This window comes from Homalodisca vitripennis, chromosome 3 (genome assembly GCF_021130785.1).
Source record: "Homalodisca vitripennis isolate AUS2020 chromosome 3, UT_GWSS_2.1, whole genome shotgun sequence".
NCBI lineage: Eukaryota > Metazoa > Arthropoda > Insecta > Hemiptera > Cicadellidae > Homalodisca > Homalodisca vitripennis.
This window is the reverse complement of record NC_060209.1, coordinates 84315349-84336469: the sequence shown is the minus strand read 5'-3', so window position 1 is coordinate 84336469 and position 21121 is coordinate 84315349. Positions and strand designations below refer to the sequence as shown.

Sequence of the window (21121 nt, the reverse complement as noted above, 5' to 3'; positions counted from 1 at the left end):
AATTTATCCATACAATAGAACACAAAGGTTTTCTGTGGAAGTCAAAACATCATGTAAAGAGTAATTATACAAAAGCAATTGAACAGAACTGTTTACATTAGAGCATACCGTCTACAAGTAAAACATAGTATACTCTTGTAACAACCTTACAGAACCGTAACAACCTTTAAATTATCCCTACTAATAAACACTATCAGTCTCATCAAGACATCTTTATCACTAGAGCCTCATTGTTACTGTAGAAAGACTTCCCAACCCACAGTTTTGCTGCAGCAGAAATATCAGCTTCCCTTCATTACCATAAACTCCTATGACCTGACCTGACACCTACGCCAAAGCTAATTTATTGAGTTATGCCAGTGTTCCATAATGTGTAGGAATCTTATGTTAACTTAACTCTATATATGTACTCTATATACCTTTACCAATGCCAGCAGTACCAATCAGAATTGATGTACACTTGTTTCTTTTTCTGCTTTCTCTGTCCTCAATAATATGTGATTTTTTTGTCTAGATTTGTAGACAAAAGTGTTTCAAACCAGACTCCAGAATGTTGTTAAAATAATCTCCACACTAGGGGCATACTATAATGCATTCACTTACAATCATTGGAAGAAATAATTACCTGAGCACCCATTTTCACTATTTTTCAATAAATCCTTTTTAATTTAATACGTTTTATAGTTCAAACACAGTAGGAAACAAGAATATAAAGCAATATTCTAACAAAACATGTTTGTGTAGATAACTAAGAAGTAAGTACTTGCATTTAGTAAATATGTACAAGTGTTGTTGCAGAATTATATTTGGAAGGTTAAAGAAAACAAAAGAGATAAAAGAAACTTATTTATTTTATAAAAATACAGATCTTATATCATTTTAACGTGCAAAATCGACAAAATATACAACTATTAAATATAATTACTTATGTACATATTAGTAGTTACCTGTTCAGTTGTACTGCCAATTATAAAAATAAAAATTTTATTCCATATTTTATCAAATAGTTATTATGTAAGTATATAAGTTACTACAAAAATTATGGGATTCACTCTTGACAACGAATAATAATGAATCACAGATAGGTATGGTATGAATTAGTTAGAAATTGTACATTCAAAGGCTAGTATAATTAATTAATTGGCAATACCTTAAACTACAGCTATAGGTAGATATAATTTTCCCTTTGTGCCTGTATTCAATTTTAAATTAAAGGTAATATAGAGATTTGTATTATATGTAATTAGACATAATACTAATTATAAAACATCTCATGAAAACTGGTGCTGTTGTTACAATTTTCGTAATTGTAAGATTATAAATTATAAAAGTTTTTCAGGTCAAAGGAATTCTAATATTTACAAAAAACTGAAAGAATAAAATACAAAAATATTAGTTTCGCAAACTCTGTTATTAAAAATTCATTTCTTAACGTCTTAAATATTAAAGTCTATATTAATTATTGAAAATTAATGGAACTGAACATTTAATTACAATTTGCTTCAAACTATAGGCCTACTACTACAGATGGACGGAATAGTGGGACGGCAAAGTATATACAACACATGCAACTACATCAACTGTTGATAAAATCTCAATCATAATCCTTTAGTTTAGTTGTCTGTTGGGTTTAATGTAACAACAGATCAAAAACATTTTAATAATTTATATTGCAGTAACAAACTTAAGGATAGATAACATGAGGAACATTAAAATTACAATTTTGCAAGCAGTCACGTTATTAAATCATGAAGAGAACAATTATCAAATTTGAGTTTTAAACTCCAGTGGTATGAATAAAGTAAATTTAAAAACTTGAATGAAACAAAGACTGCTAACCAAATGCTGGTTATTAAAATTAATAAAACAAAAAAATAAATATGATAACTATACTATGTTATTTATTAGTTACTTAATTTTTCAACTTACATATAAAAATAATTACATAAATATATCTACTATTTAAGTTTCTCTTTTAAAGACTGTTTAAAAATACATTATTACTTATAGATAACATATAACTTACTACTTACTATCTAGATAAAACAATAAACTTAACAGTAAACATATATACAGTCTATTATTAATTTACTTATACTAGATACTGGAGTTGTCATAGAGGTAATGAAAATTAAATAGCATAACAGTAAGAAACAAGATTACAACTATAGGTATATAAAACTGTCAACTTAGGCTACAAGGTGTTATGTCTCAGCCAAAACAACTGATGACGTGGACTGGATCCTTCATTAACTGCAAGAGGAAATACGCAATATATAAGTAACTTTATTATAATATAAATTATATTTAAAAAATAACTCATATTATAATCCATCATCAACTCAGTTGTAGTCCTTTAGTTGCACTGGTGATTATTAATTAGATAAGTAACAATTCCACAGTCAAAATAGTTTTCATCATCTTATATGTATTTCCTTTAAAGTATGTGATAGTGAAAAATTCTTAGGTAAAAATCTATAAAAATCTGGACATAACATTTTTTTGGAAAATTCAATATAGTAGGGCCTATTGAATTTGGGGATCATCTTCTGACTTTGATACATTTTTTAAAATCGAGAAAAAAATTATAAGATTAATAACTTTTCATCATTTAGAGCTTCTTGCAAACCTCTGTTTAAAGAATTAAAAAATCTTTCAATTCCAAATTTATACATTCTGAAAACCCTACTAACAGTACAATAAAAACTTTGAAAGCTTCTACCGTGATAACTTTCATCATAATTACAATACAAGATTAACACCAATTTTCAATATCCCACACATCGACTCCACCTTGTAGAAAACTCCAATATACATGGCAAAAAACTATACAATAACTTACCTCATAAATATAAACATTTAATCATTTCAAAAACATTTAAAAGCAAACTAACAGATTTATTACTGGAAAAAACTATAATAGTTAATAAGTATTTGGAGTATTTGATGGATCCTGAATTTAAAAATTGCATTGTAACATATATTACATAAAGTTTGTTATGCTAGCTTGACATCTTTTTATACATATATACATATACATATATATATATATATATATATATATATATATATATATATATCATTATTACATTATCTTATGACAATGTTACCTGTTTCTATAGCAATGCTATGTATAAACGTTTTATATAACAATAAGGACCGATTCTGATTCCTTTCTTTTTAAATTTTCTCAAACTAGATGCCAAGAAAATTTGCATGTTTCATGTTAGTACGGAAATGTGACCTTAAAAATAGTTTAACTTTAAAGTTTTAGTAATATCACTATTTTACCAATTTTATAAGTAGGATTACGTATAATTAATAATAATTAAAAACAATTCAGTAATGTAGGATTTTTGTAAAAATACATTTTAATATTGTCTATAAAAAATACATAATGCTCAAGATTATAAAAGTGATATAGAGAGATTTTCAAAGTAATTTACTAAACATTGTCCTTTCACAAGTGTTTGTTCATTGTCATTATAGACATTGCCAGTGATAGATTCATAAGAAACTGTAATTCATTAAATCTTTACATGTACTAAAAGTTTAGAAACTGCCACATCTAGTTCAATGGACTTTAGTGTGAACATTCATGGAATATCATATTTATATATATATATATATATATATATATATATATATATATATATATATATATATATATAAATTAAATTCGGCTATTGCCATTTATACAGATTTAATTAATGTAAACAAAAGTCATTTGACAGGTATTTGGTCTTCCGATCATATGTTAGTTTGGTTATTTAAACGCATATGTGACAGGTATGGCCAAATACAAAATAATTGAATCGTAAAAAGTGAGGGCTCTGTGGTGTAATGGTAGCACATTCACCCGGCAAGTGAGAGATCCGGGTTCGAATCCCGGCGGAGCAAGTACTTTTTGTGATTCAATGTTTATTGAAAAAATTAAATTCGGCTATTGCCATTTATACAGATTTAATTAATGTAAACAAAAGTCATTTGACAGGTATTTGGTCTTCCGATCATATGTTAGTTTGGTTATTTAAACGCATATGTGACAGGTATGGCCAAATACAAAATAATTGAATCGTAAAAAGTGAGGGCTCTGTGGTGTAATGGTAGCACATTCACCCGGCAAGTGAGAGATCCGGGTTCGAATCCCGTCGGAGCAAGTACTTTTTGTGATTCAATGTTTATTGAAAAAATTATATATATATATATATATATATATATATATACATCCAGTTTCAGTGCATTGCTCACACATTCATGGCATTTATTATGTCATTGGAATATTGAAACTATCGCAAGGACGTAGCGAACGAGAGGGTCCTAGGAGTCCGGACCTCCCCATTCCCCGAATTTCCAATTACTTTTTTAGTAAACGATTATTATTTTAATAATTCAATATTACTGACATATACTGTTGAAATATCATTCTCAACAAAGAAACGGGTCAAGAACGTTTTAAGGAACAAAATGGGGCCTTACTCTGTCCACTACGGAAAATATCAGTTGTCTGGATCCCCCAAATTTTTTGCTGGCTACATTCTTGAACTACTGGAATATTGATGTTGGAAAATATTATAAATAATTAAATATTTATTATTTTAGTTTAAACAACAGACTTTTCTTATAGAAAAAAAAAACAGGATAAATAAAACAATTATAATAAATACTCTCATAGTTCTTACCTTCAGCAGGATTGTCGCAGATCAGGGAGAGAATTGGCTTACAGTTGGCACCAGGATTTTAGTTCGGGTAAACTCCACGTTTAAAGAAGCTCTTCGGTACTCTAAAAGAAAAAACAAGTATGAATTACTATAACCTTAACTAAATAGTTTTTCCAATATATTGAGGAACAACATGATATGAAATGTTTCTGTATGGATAATAATTATTAGAGTAAATAAAGTTATATAAAATGATTAAAGCAAAAGGCCACCAAATATTACCCAAATTTGCCCCTTTCCTTAACATGTTTAATCACATTCACAGTTACCATAAGTGAAATTATATACCCTTAAAATTATATCCGCTCTGAGTTTTGTTCCAGAATAAATTTTCATTAAAACACAAAATCTGATAAAGCACACAACAATATTTTCACTATATAATGGAGTAACTATCTAATTTTAATGGAAAATCAGTAGCCAGATCTTAATGTTATATGTTGATTTAGTTATAAGTAAATAACTGTATTTGTATTGAACATGTATAAAAGTAATAAAATGTATTTTCACTGATACAAATTCAAAATTAATGTCATAATACCTTTACAATAATATTAGTTTACCAATATTTACAAGACTTTGTAGGAAGGGAATAAAATCAATTGAATTTATGAAAATCAATATATATATATATATATATATATATATATATATATATATATATATATATATATATATATATATATAAGCCCCAGAACTCTAGATCACATATTATTTCCAAATCAAATACAAACAAAAATATCATATTATCAAACTTTTAAAAAGTCAATAATTACCTGTCCTGCTATAATTTATATTTTGTATTTAGCTTTATGTTAAATTTTAGAACAGCTTGTTGCAGTAAATAGACATTTTGTATACAGCCTTATTAATACCTTAAACATCTAATTAAAGAAAATATAGCAATTATTTACAAGATTTATTTTCAAAATGGCAGCTTCTTAAATACTTTTAATGTAAAAAAATATCTTTAAAACAACACACAATAAAAAAGTGACTCTTATTAAAAGATTTAATTAAAAATTCAACAATATCAAGTTTAATAAAATCAGTTGATCAGTAAGGGAGATAATATGCTTTTAAAATCCGAATGTTAAACAATTTCAAAGTGTCATTATGTAACAGCAGTGCTAGTAATCCACAAAAAAACAGCTATTTTAATTTCAGCTGTTTTACCCCTCTGATTATAACATTAAATTGTTGGATTGTGGTCTTAATATCCTTACATATTGTATGATTTAGATTTCTTTAAAATGTTAAGAATTCAGTGAAGAAACAGACAGAGTTTTTATCTTAAAGATCAACCAAAACTAAGGTTAAGTCTAATTTACTTTTGTTTGTTGGATTATGGAAGACATCTAATTGCAAATATATAACCATTACATGGATAATTAAAGCATTAATGTAACATATCAGTTTGAATTTTTTCATGATAATCAAAAACAATATCATCAAAACTAAACATTTTGGATGTATAATAATGGACTCTTTAAGGTGATTTTCAGCCATATGTCTATAACTAAAAATAAAGCAGGAACTATACACAGTAATAATAATTTGAATAAAATAAAAAAGTTATTTAATTTTTTATATATATAATAACAATTTAAGCTGGAATACACATTTAGAGTGCTAGTCCATCTTATAAATATAAACGTAACCAAAGATATATTTTACAGTATTTTAATAGCAATAATTTATTTACTCAAAATACCTGGACATGCAGGAGCAGATGTTGAAGACTACATAATGCTACAGTGAGGGGATACCAAGGTTGGAGGAAGGTGAGGGAAACTATCGGATAGGAAGGATAAAGGTTGAGGTAAGTGGGAGGTGGTCTGACCCACAGGCATGGTTGGGTAGGTAAGGGAAAGAGGATTTATACTCAGTGAATGTTGGTAGCCTCAGCCGAGACACCAACATCAGCTGATTAGGGCTGGAGTTCATACTGAAACAGAAAAACACAAAATATCAGTAAGTTTAATATAAATAATATTAAAGAAGTAACTCATAAATGGATCTATCAGCTACAGTTGTAGAATCATTTGAAATTGTTTATGTTATTACTAACAATAGTGAAACATTGGAACAGGTGAATTAGTTTTCTTGTACATGTAATCATGATCAAGTTGATAGGAATTTAATAAAGGGACAGAGTCTTATATAAAAGATGAAGTAATAATTGCTCGATAATAAGTGTAAACGCAAATATTAATGTGTATAGAAATTAATAGATGGCCTTTGTCATTTCTACATATTTCCTTTCTTTTAACATTTAATTTCAACAATTTGCAGACAAATTTCCTCAAAACATTTAGTCATTAATATATCTAGGTATAGCTTTTCATAATTACTATTGTAAAATAACGTTTCACTGGTTTAGTAGTATTACGCAATTATTAACACGATGGTTTTTATAACTGTATCGAGTTTTTATTTATATATAAAGGCAGAAGGAGAGAAAGTAATACGAAATTGTGATTTTGAAATCCCAACAAAAAATACTTGTCAATTGTTGTGCCACCAGTGTTGTCACTTGTGCCAAAAACACTAGAACTTTTGATGGAATCTACTGAAAGTTTAATTTATTATTATATGATTATTAAACCTTGTCAAAACTAAAATAATGTTTCAAAATCTATATAAATAATTTATACACTTTTTACTCTGGTAAATGCACATGTGAATACTAAGGATAAAATATGAAAAACAAGCATTTGATATTGAAAACTCCAGTTTTAAACAACATTATTAATCTATCCCATCAGGCAGATAGTTAGATTACTGTATGTTTCACTAAATGTTTGTTTCCAATTGCTTACCTGTAAAATATGTAATCTTTGACAAATAGCTGCTTCTGATTGCCCTGTCTGAGGCTCCCATGTCTACCAGTGATAGGATTCTGGTAGACATCCATGAAGTGGAAGGGATGCCTCAAGCACCACGAAGAGCTCCTGAAATAAAATAGCTATTTATTTAAACTCAATTAAATATAAGTCAACTAACAAAGAAATGTAAAATTATTACATTGGTAAATGAATTTAAGAGACTATGCATCACTTAGTGACTAATGAACAGCACAAAATATTGAACCAAACACCTCTCTAAGAAATTTTGTTCATTCATTTATGTCACTAAAAAGACAAGTAAAAGGAATTCTGACTTCAGATTTCTGTCTCAATAATGTTATACCCCATCCATCCATGACAAATACTTATGGCATACAAATAAAATACTCCATTCAGTATGTCAAAAATAACAAAACCATTTTTCACTTCTACAAGAATAAAATTTTAAAACAGTGTTATATCCTTATTTCTACTAACATGCAGGTATTTGTTTATTAACAGTCTTGAATGGAGTTAATGAAGAATGCAAAAGAAACCAAAGAAAACATTATTTTATTAGAAATTTATAGTTACTAAAATTCCAAAAATTATCTATAAAGTTAATTCCATGAGTAAATCTGTCTCCATTAAATTTCTCAACCTGTGGATAAAATTACATAGAATCTTATAAATTCATTTTAAAGCTTGATATGACAAAACTATTCGGCTCTGCCCCACTGGTCTTTAAAGCTAAAGTAATCTCTTAAAAGATTTGGTGAAACAGTCTGAATTTTTATCAAAAGTAAACTTTGCATCACTACAGTGATTTTTTTTAATGTTCTTATTTAAATATTAGCCTGGTGTGAACAAAAGCTGATGTGAAAATTTATATTATTATTTATTGATTTTTATTGTTCTGCTTATTTGAAATGTACAGACCCTGAATCCATGTTTAGGAACAGTATACTGTTAATTTTTAACAATATTATAATTTTTAAAGAAATATGTTATGAAATAATTACTATAACAAAAAAATATGTTTAAATGTATACAATTACACCTGCTATGTTATTTTGTTAGTTTATCGTTTTTGTTTCCATTTGTAAAAGTTATACAGTGGTACAAAAAAACTAAGAGGAAGGGCAATATTGAAAATAGAAGAAGGCATAGGTTGGCTTGTATAATGATCCAAAGAGGAATAAATGAAGAAAGGCCAAGTTTTACAAAAAAATCCAGGATATCATTATTTGAGACCAATGGACAAATTTGCAGATTTTGTCCTGCGTTGCATTTTAATTAACAGGGAAAACCAATCCGGGAGTGTTCACTACGTATTATAACAATGTGATAGTGAGTAGCCCAAATTAATTATTAAAGCAATTTTTTACCAATAATGATTCAATATAAAATTATTTTTTTTTAAATACCATGAAATTATAATAATGCATCAGCAATTATAAGTACTTATGCCAAAATTAGGCGGAGCAGTGTACAGAAAATAATTATTGTTTCCCCCAATTTGAGGATTTGCATGTACATTATTATTGCATGTATTATTAATAAATTCAATTAAAATATTAGAATTTACAGAAGCATAATACTTCTGGATGTTTAATAATAATTGAAGTTTACAGTCAATGAAAACAATAGACTTATAAAACTTACCTAAGGTGAGGGGCGATGTAATTTCTTACCACCCTATATTCGTTTTCATTCTGTAACAAAAAATTGTAATGATAACTAAAGATCAATAACAAACAGGTCATAATGAATATTTTCTAATAGTGCAATCAAATACTAAATTAAGGATATACATTCAACATTAGTTAATTAATGTTTTTTTTTAAGTGAAAACTTCTTTAGGCGCGTTGAGCGTTTTGGTAGAGGGTAAAATCCTCGGTTCGCGTCACCGACATGCTAAAGTGGTTTCCATGGAAACGTTAATAATCTTTGGAAAATTTGTTTATTCTATTTTGGTCACTTTGTGCTATTTATGATATATTAAACGCCTAATACTAAATCTACGCAATGTAATATGCTAATGATAATAGTATATCTATAGCTATGGAGAGCCAGACTAGCGCACGCGCAGTAGCCTGTGTACACGTATACACTAATACATTGACTATTTCTGACTGTATTATGTGCGCGTTGGACGCTTTTTGGATAAGTATAATTTTGTGAGTCACGTCAACAATACGTTATAGTAGCAGTACATCTGTAATTGTAAATGTGACGCATTGTACATTAAGTATTAGAGTGTAGAATACATAAGTAAAGTTAAATTGACCACGTGGGAAGTTCAACTTGTGTGTACTGGATTTTATTATTGTAATTATTTAATTGAAGGATTACTGTTTATTTATTGAATTTAAATTCATTGACTTCAGTATAAAAGTGAGTATGAAACATATTAATATTTTTATACAGATAAATGAATAATGAAAACAACGAATATATTTTTAAACATTGATATTAAGCGGAGACTTTAATATTAACTTCGCAGATGACAAAAATTTATCATTAATTGAATTTTTGAATGAAACATTAGGTTTGACTATGTCTAATGATCGAAAAGTCAGTACAACAAAGTATAAAACGACTATCGATGCTGTTTTTATACGAAATTTAGATAAATTTCAATCAAACATTTTTATTTCTTATTTCAGTTACCATAAACCTATTGTATCTTTTTTAGAATACAATGAAATGATTGAACGAACAGATAATCTAAGTATTGTCGAAATTAATGATGACAATGAAGTAAATCATGAAAATAATGTTCAAACTTGAATTCATTGAAATTCGTGTAAATATAAATACTATGTATAATTAAGATAATTGTATATTAATTATTTTTTCAACCACTTTATATTTATATTTTGTTCATGATTTGTTTAACCCATCATATGTAACTAATAAATAAAACATAAAAAATTTCATATAATTTTTTTTCAACCACTTTGTATTTATATTTTGTCCATGATTTGTTTAACCCATCATATGTAACTAATAAATAAAACATAAAAAATTTCATATAATTTTTGCATATAGTTTTAATTACTCTCAACTTAATAGTTCCGTTTTCACTTCTATCGGCAGTCCCACGACTGCTATTTTTTTAAAAATTATTTTCATATTTAAATGAATAATTATTTTAATTAAATATTGTTAGTAAAATAAAGAATTTCAAAAATGTTATAAAGACATTACTCCTGGAATCTGGAGTCCCTGTCCATTTAAAGAGATTCAAAAAGTCAATGAAGAAGCCGAAGAAATCTAACTGTTTGCACCGTTTCGATATACAAGAGCTCTGTCTGGTTATTCAGCAGCCACCAAGTGCAATCCAGATGAAGAGGATTGTGCACATGATGAGAATGAGAATCTCTTGTCATCGATTTTTTAGGTACTTTTAGGTTCACATGGACTTGATTCCAGGAGTCAAGTCTGTGACTGTATCAGATTTCAGTCACTGCAAGAAGCGTAAGGTGAAATAGAGCTATACTCAACATTCACTTATCTTTTTCATCATGACTCAGGAAAATTTATAATCAATCAGCATACTTAAATTATATTTCCAGTTGTTAAATCATGTTAATAAATTATTAAGTCAAAATATACCTCTTAAAATAAAGAATTCAGATCAGTTCTCATAAAGAACTTTTGACTAATAGAATAAAATTATTTGGAACTTATTTGAATATAAAATATTCTGTTTACTGAAATTAAAATGATTTATTGCATTCTGTACAAATTGAAACAAAATTCATATAATAGTTATCATTCATATATCAAATTTGTCATACCTTTGGCGGGGATGTTACGACTTGAGAGAGACTGGCATTGCAGGCAGACCCCAGGCTGATGTCAGAGCAAACCCGAAGCTTCTCGAGGAGTTCCTCGAGACCCTAAAAGAAAATAATCCAAATGATATGTATAATATATAACTGAAATGAGAAAATAACACTATATTTTTAATTTTATCTTTCCTTTAGCACATATATTTTCATCTACGGTCAACAATAACTATAGGGCTCTCTAATGCACTCAATAACATAATATAGATTGTAACTGATTACCTACTCTAACAAAACAGTTAACTCATGAACAAGCTCAATCACTTTTTCAATTTTCTATTTCTTTACGATACCCAATTCCATTATATTTGCATAAAGTCAAATGGCATCAGTTCTCTTGGGCGTTTAAAATGGTAGAAAAATCTATATTTACAGTTCAATAAAATTCCTCATTCTTCTATAGACCTGACATTATAATTCACTGGCGTAACTAGGTCTTGGCTTTGGGGGGATGAATCTGATTTAGAATACACTACAACAGGGGTATGACATAGATCTGTGTGTGGTAAATATAAATTGGAATAAATTAGATAGGCGCAATTCAAAGTAAAACATTTTACTGCTGTATTTCAAACAAGTTGGATTGTTGTCATACTAACACTTTCTGGGGGGAGAGGGTTCTTGGGGAGATTCTATCCAGCTCATCCACCCCCATAGCTAGCCTACACCAGTAATTTTTATATTCCATAGAGTGAATTTTTTCTTCATTTCAGTGGGCAGTATGATTTTAAATTAGCTTAAGAAAAGTAATTTTGCTAATTAAAGTTTCAACAAAACTGCCTAGTATTTCTCTATCCAATTGATATTTTTCTGTTCAACTAGACAGCTTTAACTTCAAATAATTTAATATTTTTATTAAGAAACAAAAATGGAGTAAGTTACATTTACAAGCATATACTGATAATATTGAGTGAGTTTCCAGACAAATAAAATATACATATGTGGTAAGAGGTCAAATATGAGTATATTAAATATAATTGAAATTACACTGACGGTTTATATTTATGAATATTAGAATCCTAAATATTCCTGTAGTAATATGATGAAATTACAAAATTTTGCTAAAATACCATACAGTGGACAATATAATGTACTTAATACAATATCATTTACAGATCTGACAGCTTCAGAGTATCACCTTATAAAAGAAAGATCATACTTCCACTAAGATAAGAATTATTATATACAATAAAGTATTACAGATAAGTCACTCCGATTAGGCCAAACAGGTCATGTCAGAATACAACAATTTGGTAATGTAAAGATTTCCTGCTCTTGTCACTAGTTTTAACATTAATCTATATACAGTTGCAGAATTCTCTACACAAGAAATTAAATTATAAAATAAAAAAAATAAATACCTGAGTTTTCCTGGGATCCTCCAACCCTTGTGCCCTGGCAGCAACCACATCAGTATACTGGCATGTATCCGAAATATTCAGATACTTGCCGAGCAGACCGATGGGCACTGACAGTGTCTCTCTGTCTGTAATCCTAACATTGCGCCAGTGACCCGGAACTACGTCACGGCAGTCCACAGACCCGTTCCTCAGCAGAGAAATCAGGCCCGAGTCCGCCCGAGCGTTCAGGTCTCCAGCAAGAATCACGGGGTGATATCTGAAACAATGCACGGTTTTGTGTTAAACTAAAAATCTATTTAACACAGATTATGTTTCTGACCCTCTAACAAGGGTATTTCAAGCCTCTTCATCTGTTACCAATAATCTTTTTACTAATTAAAAAAATATCAAATTCCAATGAGTTGGGTGATAACTTTATTATCACATCATGATGGTAAGGTTTTATAACACTTAAACTCAACTGAAACAGGTTGAAAAAAAAAATACTTTACAGACCTAAGAAAAAAAGGTTAGTAAACAAACTTAAAACTATTTTTTATTTATCTGACATAAGTAAAATTAATAGAACTGCTAGAACAAAACTGTTATTGACTCCCTAGTTTATGACAAGCACAAAATGTTTAACAGCAGTTGTACTGGATATCTATTGAAAAAATTAAATTACAAAATTGAAATAAATGGCTAAACCAAATTCTCAAACAGATATAAAATATTATCCGATTACGTAAAAGATAAAAAAAAAAAAAAAAAAAAAAAAAAAAAAAAAAAAAAAAAAAAAAAACAATACAGAGCTTTACAAACAGTTTAGGATTAGATATTAAGTTAAAAAAAATTACTTGTTGGTTAAAAATAATTGTTTAAATATAGTCAAAAAATCCACAAAATAGAAATACATTCCGAAGTTAAGGATACTTGGAAAACTTAAACAATAATTTTAAACTCAATACTATAGAAAATTGACATAGATACAATTTTAAGTTAGTGATCATTTTACAACTATTTTATAAATATAGATCACAATAAGGACTGAGCATCACTGAACCAACCAATGTCATTCTTACAGATGATATTGATATGTCCAATTTAATTAGTTATAGAAAAAATTACTTATATCTCACAGAAACGAATGAAAATAAATTTTAAAAGTCATTGACTCTTTAAAAAATAAATACTTTTTGTGACTTTTGATAATAAAAATTTTTTTAACTATTGTATTTGATTAATTCTTCCTTAAATTGTGGCTCTTTTCCAAATTAACTTAAAATTGCAAAAGTTGTTCCACCTCTTAAAGAAATGAACGCACAGATATAAAAACTACCATCCCATTTCACTTTTACCTTCAATTTTAAATGTTTACAAAAATTTGTATCTAAAAATTATTACATTTCCTAGAAATGATCAATATTTCAGAACATATTCAGGACAGATTTAGAAATTACAAATCAACAACAACTGCAGAAGTGAGTTTAATTGATCAGGGATTGAGTCAATAGATAAAGGGGGGAAAGTGGTCATTGTTTTTATAGACTTGTTGAAAGTATTTGGCAATGGTGACCACTCTTTGTTGATATCAAAACTAGAAAGAATAGATATAAAAATTAACTCGCTCAAATGATTTAAATCGAACTTGATTAAATATATTATGACAGTTTGTACAGATAAATAATTTTGCAATCAACAAGTATACAGCTATATTCAAGTCAAACTTAAAACAAATTAAACTTGGAGAACCTCAATACTCAAATTTAGAATCTCATATCCTCCTTTACTATTTGAAAATATTGGAAACTGTACAAAATTTACAAAATGAAATAATTTATTATAATATAACCATCAATTTAGTTACCACTTTCAGAATTTAAGAACTCATTAAAATTATATTGATTTCTTTTTGTAATTGTATCTGGAATTTTTTATACTTTTTAAATGTGATAAATTTCTCATAGTAACCTATATCATTAATAGTCATATTATTCCATAGTACTATGTTGCTGACAATAGTATAAGGAATTTTATTCTGGAGACTCACTTGTTAGGACCACAGGAGGCCATCCGCTCTGTCTCTGCCAGCAGGATGGTTAGCTGACAGAGCTTGATGTCCATGCGGCGTGGATTGTATAGGAGGTGGGTGTTAGCCACCACCACAAAGTGACCCGGGTGCCGTCTCACCTCAAATTTCACTACCATGCCCACGTTTGGGCGGTCCAAGAGACCTACCTCTGGACGCTGGTAGTGAATAGGGGTAAAATCTACAACCCGGAATTCACTTGTCCTATACATCACCGCACAGCCATCTGGCCTATCCCCGCCACGGCCAACATACAGGACATCGTAACCTGGAAAAAAACTTGAGTTACTTTGAATATTAAATATATGGCTAATGATAATGTGTGTATAAATAATACTTAATACAGGTGTGTTCAAGTAAAAATATGACTTTAAAATTTAATAAACATAATTTTAATCTTTATTTATGTTTACCAATATTTATACAAAAGTAAATATCATCTTGCGTATCTTTAAAATGACTTTATTTATATTCAGTTATTTCATGAAGTATGTTCTATTGGGTGAAATAAAAAGTAGAACTTTCATTACACTGATTTTGAATTCATTCAGTTCAGTCGGCATCAGGGCAGTGTTTTATGTTAATGAGTATGAATTTTATTGTGAGCTTCGTCATCTCACTGATAAAAAACTATTGTGATATAAATGTGTCAATTTTTAACTGCAGAGTTTCTGTCTGAAAATACACACGAGAAGAAGCTCTGAAAGATGGAAGTTTTGATGCACTTTGGCTAATCCTCGATTTCAAGGTGTAGTAATTGGAAATGTTGGATTCCAAGATTTTTTTAAGCTATTACACTTATATTAAAAACAAACAAACTTAATTCTGGTCAGACAGTTTTTTCCAGAGTGTCAGGTGTCCACTAAATTAGAGTGGTCTAATTATTACATTGTAGTATATGGTAAGGAAGTAACAACAGCCTGTGTTCCAGTCAGCTAGTAGTAGTAACCACTTAGTGATAGCAATTGTTTCTTCACTTTGTTTTAATAAAATGCTATTGCTTCATAGTAGTTGCTGCAACTATTTACTTCTTTTATTTCACTTCACTCACTGTATAACAAAATGTTTAAAATGTGATTTTTCATATGATACAATTAACTATTTCAATTAGAATGAATAATTTTGTGGGTCGTTTGTGTGTTTAATTTATTTTCTAGAAATTTGGTTGCAAAATGATGTCTTATTTCAATATTTATAATAATAATAAATAATAATACAGTACAATAATATGTTAGGTCTATTCCAATTTCTGTAAAATTAAAGATTGATTCTAATTTAACTTTTATAAACAAATTTTCCATCATAACCTTGTGGCAAATGCTTTCAAAGAATATCAGCACACTTTTGGATCAGATAAATAAAATGTCAGCACTTAAAAGCAGTTAAAGATATTCTTGAAATATTGTCTGTATTTCAAACCTCCAATGACAAAGGATTGATTTTTTTGCAAATCCTTTAATTGCTTGTCTTAAAAACTAAAATTTAAATCAAATTAAACCCTTAAAATGAAAAATATATATATATTTTGACATACCCTTTGTCCTAAAGGGTTCAAATAGGTCCTCCTTTTGAGCATCTTCTACTTCCTGCAAGCAGGAGATCTGAAAAAAGAAATCAAGAGCTATAAAACATTTACAAACACTTGTAAAAATGTTACAATAAAGGATGGCAATGTATTGATAACAAAATCCATATTTTTGTATTACATAACATTTTGGAACGTAGAAATATGGAAATAGCACATATGATAAATCAATTTGTGGAAACATGTAATTTCCCAAATTAGTGTTCTACTGTTTATAAAATATTCTTCAAAATAACAAATTGATTACTTTTCATAACTGGAGTTGAAACATAAAGTATAAGTTAGTAATTTTTCATAAACCTTAGAAATCTTCCAATAACATCAATAACATTTGCAGTGAGAAATATTTATGCTGAGAATTAACATAGGGCCAAGCATAGGGGGGGGGGGTTCATTTATGTATTAAAAATAATTCACATATATAGTAGAGCATCAAAAACTTGGACGTCTGAATTCCAGAATGTCAATAATTTGGATTCAATTCTAGCAAAATAATTTTTATTAATGTATAGTACTTGTATAAAACAACAAAATCTCATGGTCATACTAATTACTGCCTACACTAGGTACAATATGTTATTTTTTATATAGACTAGATGTACTCACACATAATATGACTGACTAGTGATAGCTTTAATTAATACAGTAATTAATAGTTTAATTCAAAATTCCATGAGCAATGTAATATATGCTTGATTTCACATAACTTTTCATTAGCTCTTTACCATTACCTAGATGGGGTTGGGTCCCAATTGATCCAGATTATTGATACTCTACTGTATACAATTTACAAATTAAAATCTTTGAAACTGTTTCTTTACCTGGTTTAGTTCAAATATTTACTTTATTCATGTAGTATAGTGATCAGTAAATTAAGAACGTAGAACTGTGATAAAAACAGATCCATTTTTATTTTATATTCAGAATTCCTACTTTATTTAGACTTTTTTATTCTTTGATCATAACAAATTTAACAAATAACTTCCACAGTATTTGAACTAAAAAAATACCTTACCAGCAATAACATTATACTCTATTTTTAAATTTCTGTTGTTCTGTTACTCAACATAAATTTCAGCTACTTACGTCTGGTGTCTCAGCCAAAATCTCATGGAAGAGTGTTTTCTTTCTGTTCTCCCAACTGAGACACACAGGAGGACATTTTTTGTAGTTGTCCATGTATGTGGCCATATGTGTGTCCGCTAGGATGTTGTAGGACATCACCCGAAACGAAAAATAGGGTGGAAGATTCACAGTTCCTACAACAATAGTAGATACATTCAGCTTTAGTATAGTGTGTCTCGTTTTAATACAGCTTAGTTTATTGAAATTGTTAACATATAAATTAATAAGTATAGTAGTACATTTACAAATAACACATATTAATCCTTTTGAGAGTTTTAGTTACTTCTTTGCATGTATTTCCTGTATTCAGATTAATCAGACATCCATTGAATTCTCTTCAGCTAAGAGACTCATTGAGAAAACCTTAGAATTTCAAAAGTTATTGATAATTTAAGATATAAATCATGTTATTAAAGTAAAATGTAAAACAATAATTTATGTTGTTGGTATAACGTTTTTCCATAATGTATATTTTCCTTAAAACAACTAAGTAAAGAAATAAACTCACCCTGCATTATCGACCTTCCCAGAGGCGTGTACTCCTGGTACCGCACTGTCCGTTTCTTGTTAATAGAACCTGAACAAAACATACAATCATAAACTTTTTTGCTAAACATTTCCTATAAACTATGATCTTCCAAGTAGTTTAAAGTTTAAACAAAAACATAAAATCCAGTGCTCATGTTTTAGTTTTCAAGTTCTCAGAACCCTTCATAAGAAACACACTGGATTAATGAAACATAGAAACAGAACCCAAAACAAGAATTAAAAACATAACCAAAATAGAATTTTAACAAATAAATAGGTACCAGAAACAACAAGATTCCAATCAGCTGTGTGTAAAATGTTTGTAAATGTTTACATAGAGCTAAAAATTTATATAAGAAGGAAAAGAGAATCATTTTAGGTTCAATCCATCTGGTTGCCTTGATTTTAAAATTAATTGTTGTGTGATTTCAACATTTCTTTAATTTATCAGATTAGTATTTTGATTGGGATTTGGCTTTAAATTCCTCTAAATTCATTTTAGGCCAAAGCAATTTTCTAATTTATTTTGATTGTGTTAAATCGCATGAGCATGTTAAAACGGTCACTCAGAATTTTGATGAACAACATCAAACCAATGATTGGTCACTCTCACTCTTAATGGAGTGATAGTGTTTTCAATATAATCTTTGGGACAGAATTTACAGGTTAGTTGATAAATTATGTTTTTGTAGTACAATCTATGTTACCTTTAATAGGATAGGTATTCTTTTTCAGTTGTACTACTTTTAAAAGATTTAGAATTTATTAACATCTTACAAATGCCGCATCTATAAACTATGATGTAAGTTTCATAATGTATCCAGAAAAATATTTTGTTGTCCTTCTACTCTGTATTTATAAGTAATTTGCCAACATTGTACTTACTCTGTCTATCATTCCTGCTGAAGTTGGCTACTCCACTGCTGGCCCTGAAACAAATGTTATAAATATTACACAACCATTAAACAGTTTTACTTCACTTATCCTCTTCATATATGGACTTAAATTCTTTTTATGCAAAACTTGATATTCAAAATAGGAGATTTAGTAGTGATGCATTAGTTTGTAGATGTATCAATCGGAAGAATCTTTGTTAACAAATATTATATGTTTTAATAGTAAGATGAGATCATAACTGCCTGTAACCCCACAAAACACTGGTGTGATTTATCATTGTTAGTTCCAAACTAAAAACAAATGTAAAATATACTTTTAAAATGCAGAAAAAATCAAACATAACAGTCCAACTATTTCACAGGGCATAATGAAGGAATATGGTACTGGTACGTTATACTTTATTCCCTTGCAATTTCCTATCAATCACATGAATTTCTTAAAGTCATTACATTTCATATGACATAGTAATAGTTTAAAGCCAATTATTATGATATATTTCTTAAATATAACTATGTTTGTAAGAAAAATTATACTTTATCTTCAAATTTGAAAGTTGAAAATATAGTAGAGCCTAGTAATAATATTAGTTTTATACACTAAATCAAAATAAGTTCCCTATTAAATGTTGATAAAATGTTTATAGATCAATAATCCTAATAAAAACTTGCCAAAACACAAGAACAACGATCCAACAATGCATCACTTTAAATAGGTTTATACAACAACTATAACAGTTAACACTGGTCAACTTGTCACACCAATCTATGTCAATTATTTGATTTTCAATAATGATAAAAGTTAATAATGAATGGTTAGCATTAATTGGATTTGTCACAGTGGTACAGTACATATTCATGCTGATGTTTTATATTGTTATAGTCACCTGTAAGTTAACACTAACTGATAAATTTAAATGTCAATATTACAAGATAATTTGAGTTGGTTAAAAATAAATTTAAGGACGATTGTTTTCTTATCACTAAATAAATACTATTGAAACCTTAATGATTTAAGCTATAGCTTACATTTGTAAAAGTGTAGGCTGACAAATTTAAAACAGTAATGTTAAGAATTACTATATTTACTACTATAGGAACTTTTTTTATCCCACAAACATAGACCCTAGGGGGGTTTTAAGAGTTGTAACCCCCATCCATTGATACAAATAATCAAGGTATATATTAACCTGCATTAACGTTAGTTTTTAAGATATATAAATTTTTCCGAGCTGTATTATTGATTTTTTCTCATTAATACAGTGTCATTTTCTTGAAGTTATTTTTTGTTACTGGGCAGTCTCCAAAAGTGTAAATTTTCTCTTATTTATAGCCATCTTTGCAAAGCATAAAATAATAATAGTAATAAAAATGCTCTCAGACAGCTGTCAAACATGTTTAATACATATTTTATATTATTAGCATTTAACATATTTCGGGTAGGGTGTTGCTGCTTTACCCCAGCTGGATTGGGAAGTACGGAAAATGTTTAGTGGTAACCTCCCCACATTAGGTCATCCTAGATATGGCCATGCCCAGAAATATCTGGAAATTTTGAGGAAAAATGGTTTTAAACCATGTTCTATACTTGTCTATGAAAATTCGTACCAAGACTGAGCCTGTACATTTTAACAGGAAAATGAACATATTTGTTATTTGTTGTCCAATAAATATTTAAAAATTGTGTTAAATACTTATACGTTGCATAAAAAAGAGTATTCTATTCAAAAACGTTATTTAAGTCCATTCTTCAACTCACAGCTAGATAAGGTTGAGAATAAAACTCAATTTTATTTATTTATATAACACTTTATTTTAGGAACCATAAAAAGAACATGTATATAGGGATAATAAATCTAGAACTACCATAAACTACCTAATACCTGCATAGTACAATAGGAATAAAGATAGTAAACACTCAGTGGAACTGGTTGTTGAAATGTAATCAGAACTCAGTTCAAACACTGCATCCTCACACTCTTAATTCACTAACAGTAAACTCAGGAGTGGTACTGCTTTAGGAGAAGAAATATTAATTCATGTATAAACTATGTTTCTGAAACTTCTTACTGCTCTGTAAACTGCTGCAACTTTGGTCGTGTACGTTAAACTAGCGCCGAGTTTAGTAGTAGGTTACCGACAAGTTACAACCATA

General features: G+C 28.6%; 1 protein-coding gene across 1 annotated transcript; it reads right to left on the bottom strand.

Annotated features, from left to right (window-relative positions):
- Positions 1-1879: 1879 nt before the first annotated feature.
- LOC124357131 (protein angel homolog 1-like) lies at positions 1880-19680 on the bottom strand. Its single transcript, XM_046808611.1, has 12 exons — positions 18959-19680; positions 18054-18122; positions 17507-17679; positions 16370-16436; positions 14797-15103; positions 12768-13023; positions 11356-11457; positions 9215-9264; positions 7544-7675; positions 6436-6669; positions 4683-4783; positions 1880-2253 (listed from the first exon to the last, which is right to left on the bottom strand). The coding sequence occupies exons 2-10, from the start codon at positions 18058-18060 to the stop codon at positions 6516-6518; spliced, it is 1248 nt and encodes a 415-aa protein (XP_046664567.1). The 5' UTR covers positions 18061-18122; positions 18959-19680; the 3' UTR covers positions 1880-2253; positions 4683-4783; positions 6436-6515.
- Positions 19681-21121: the final 1441 nt, after the last annotated feature.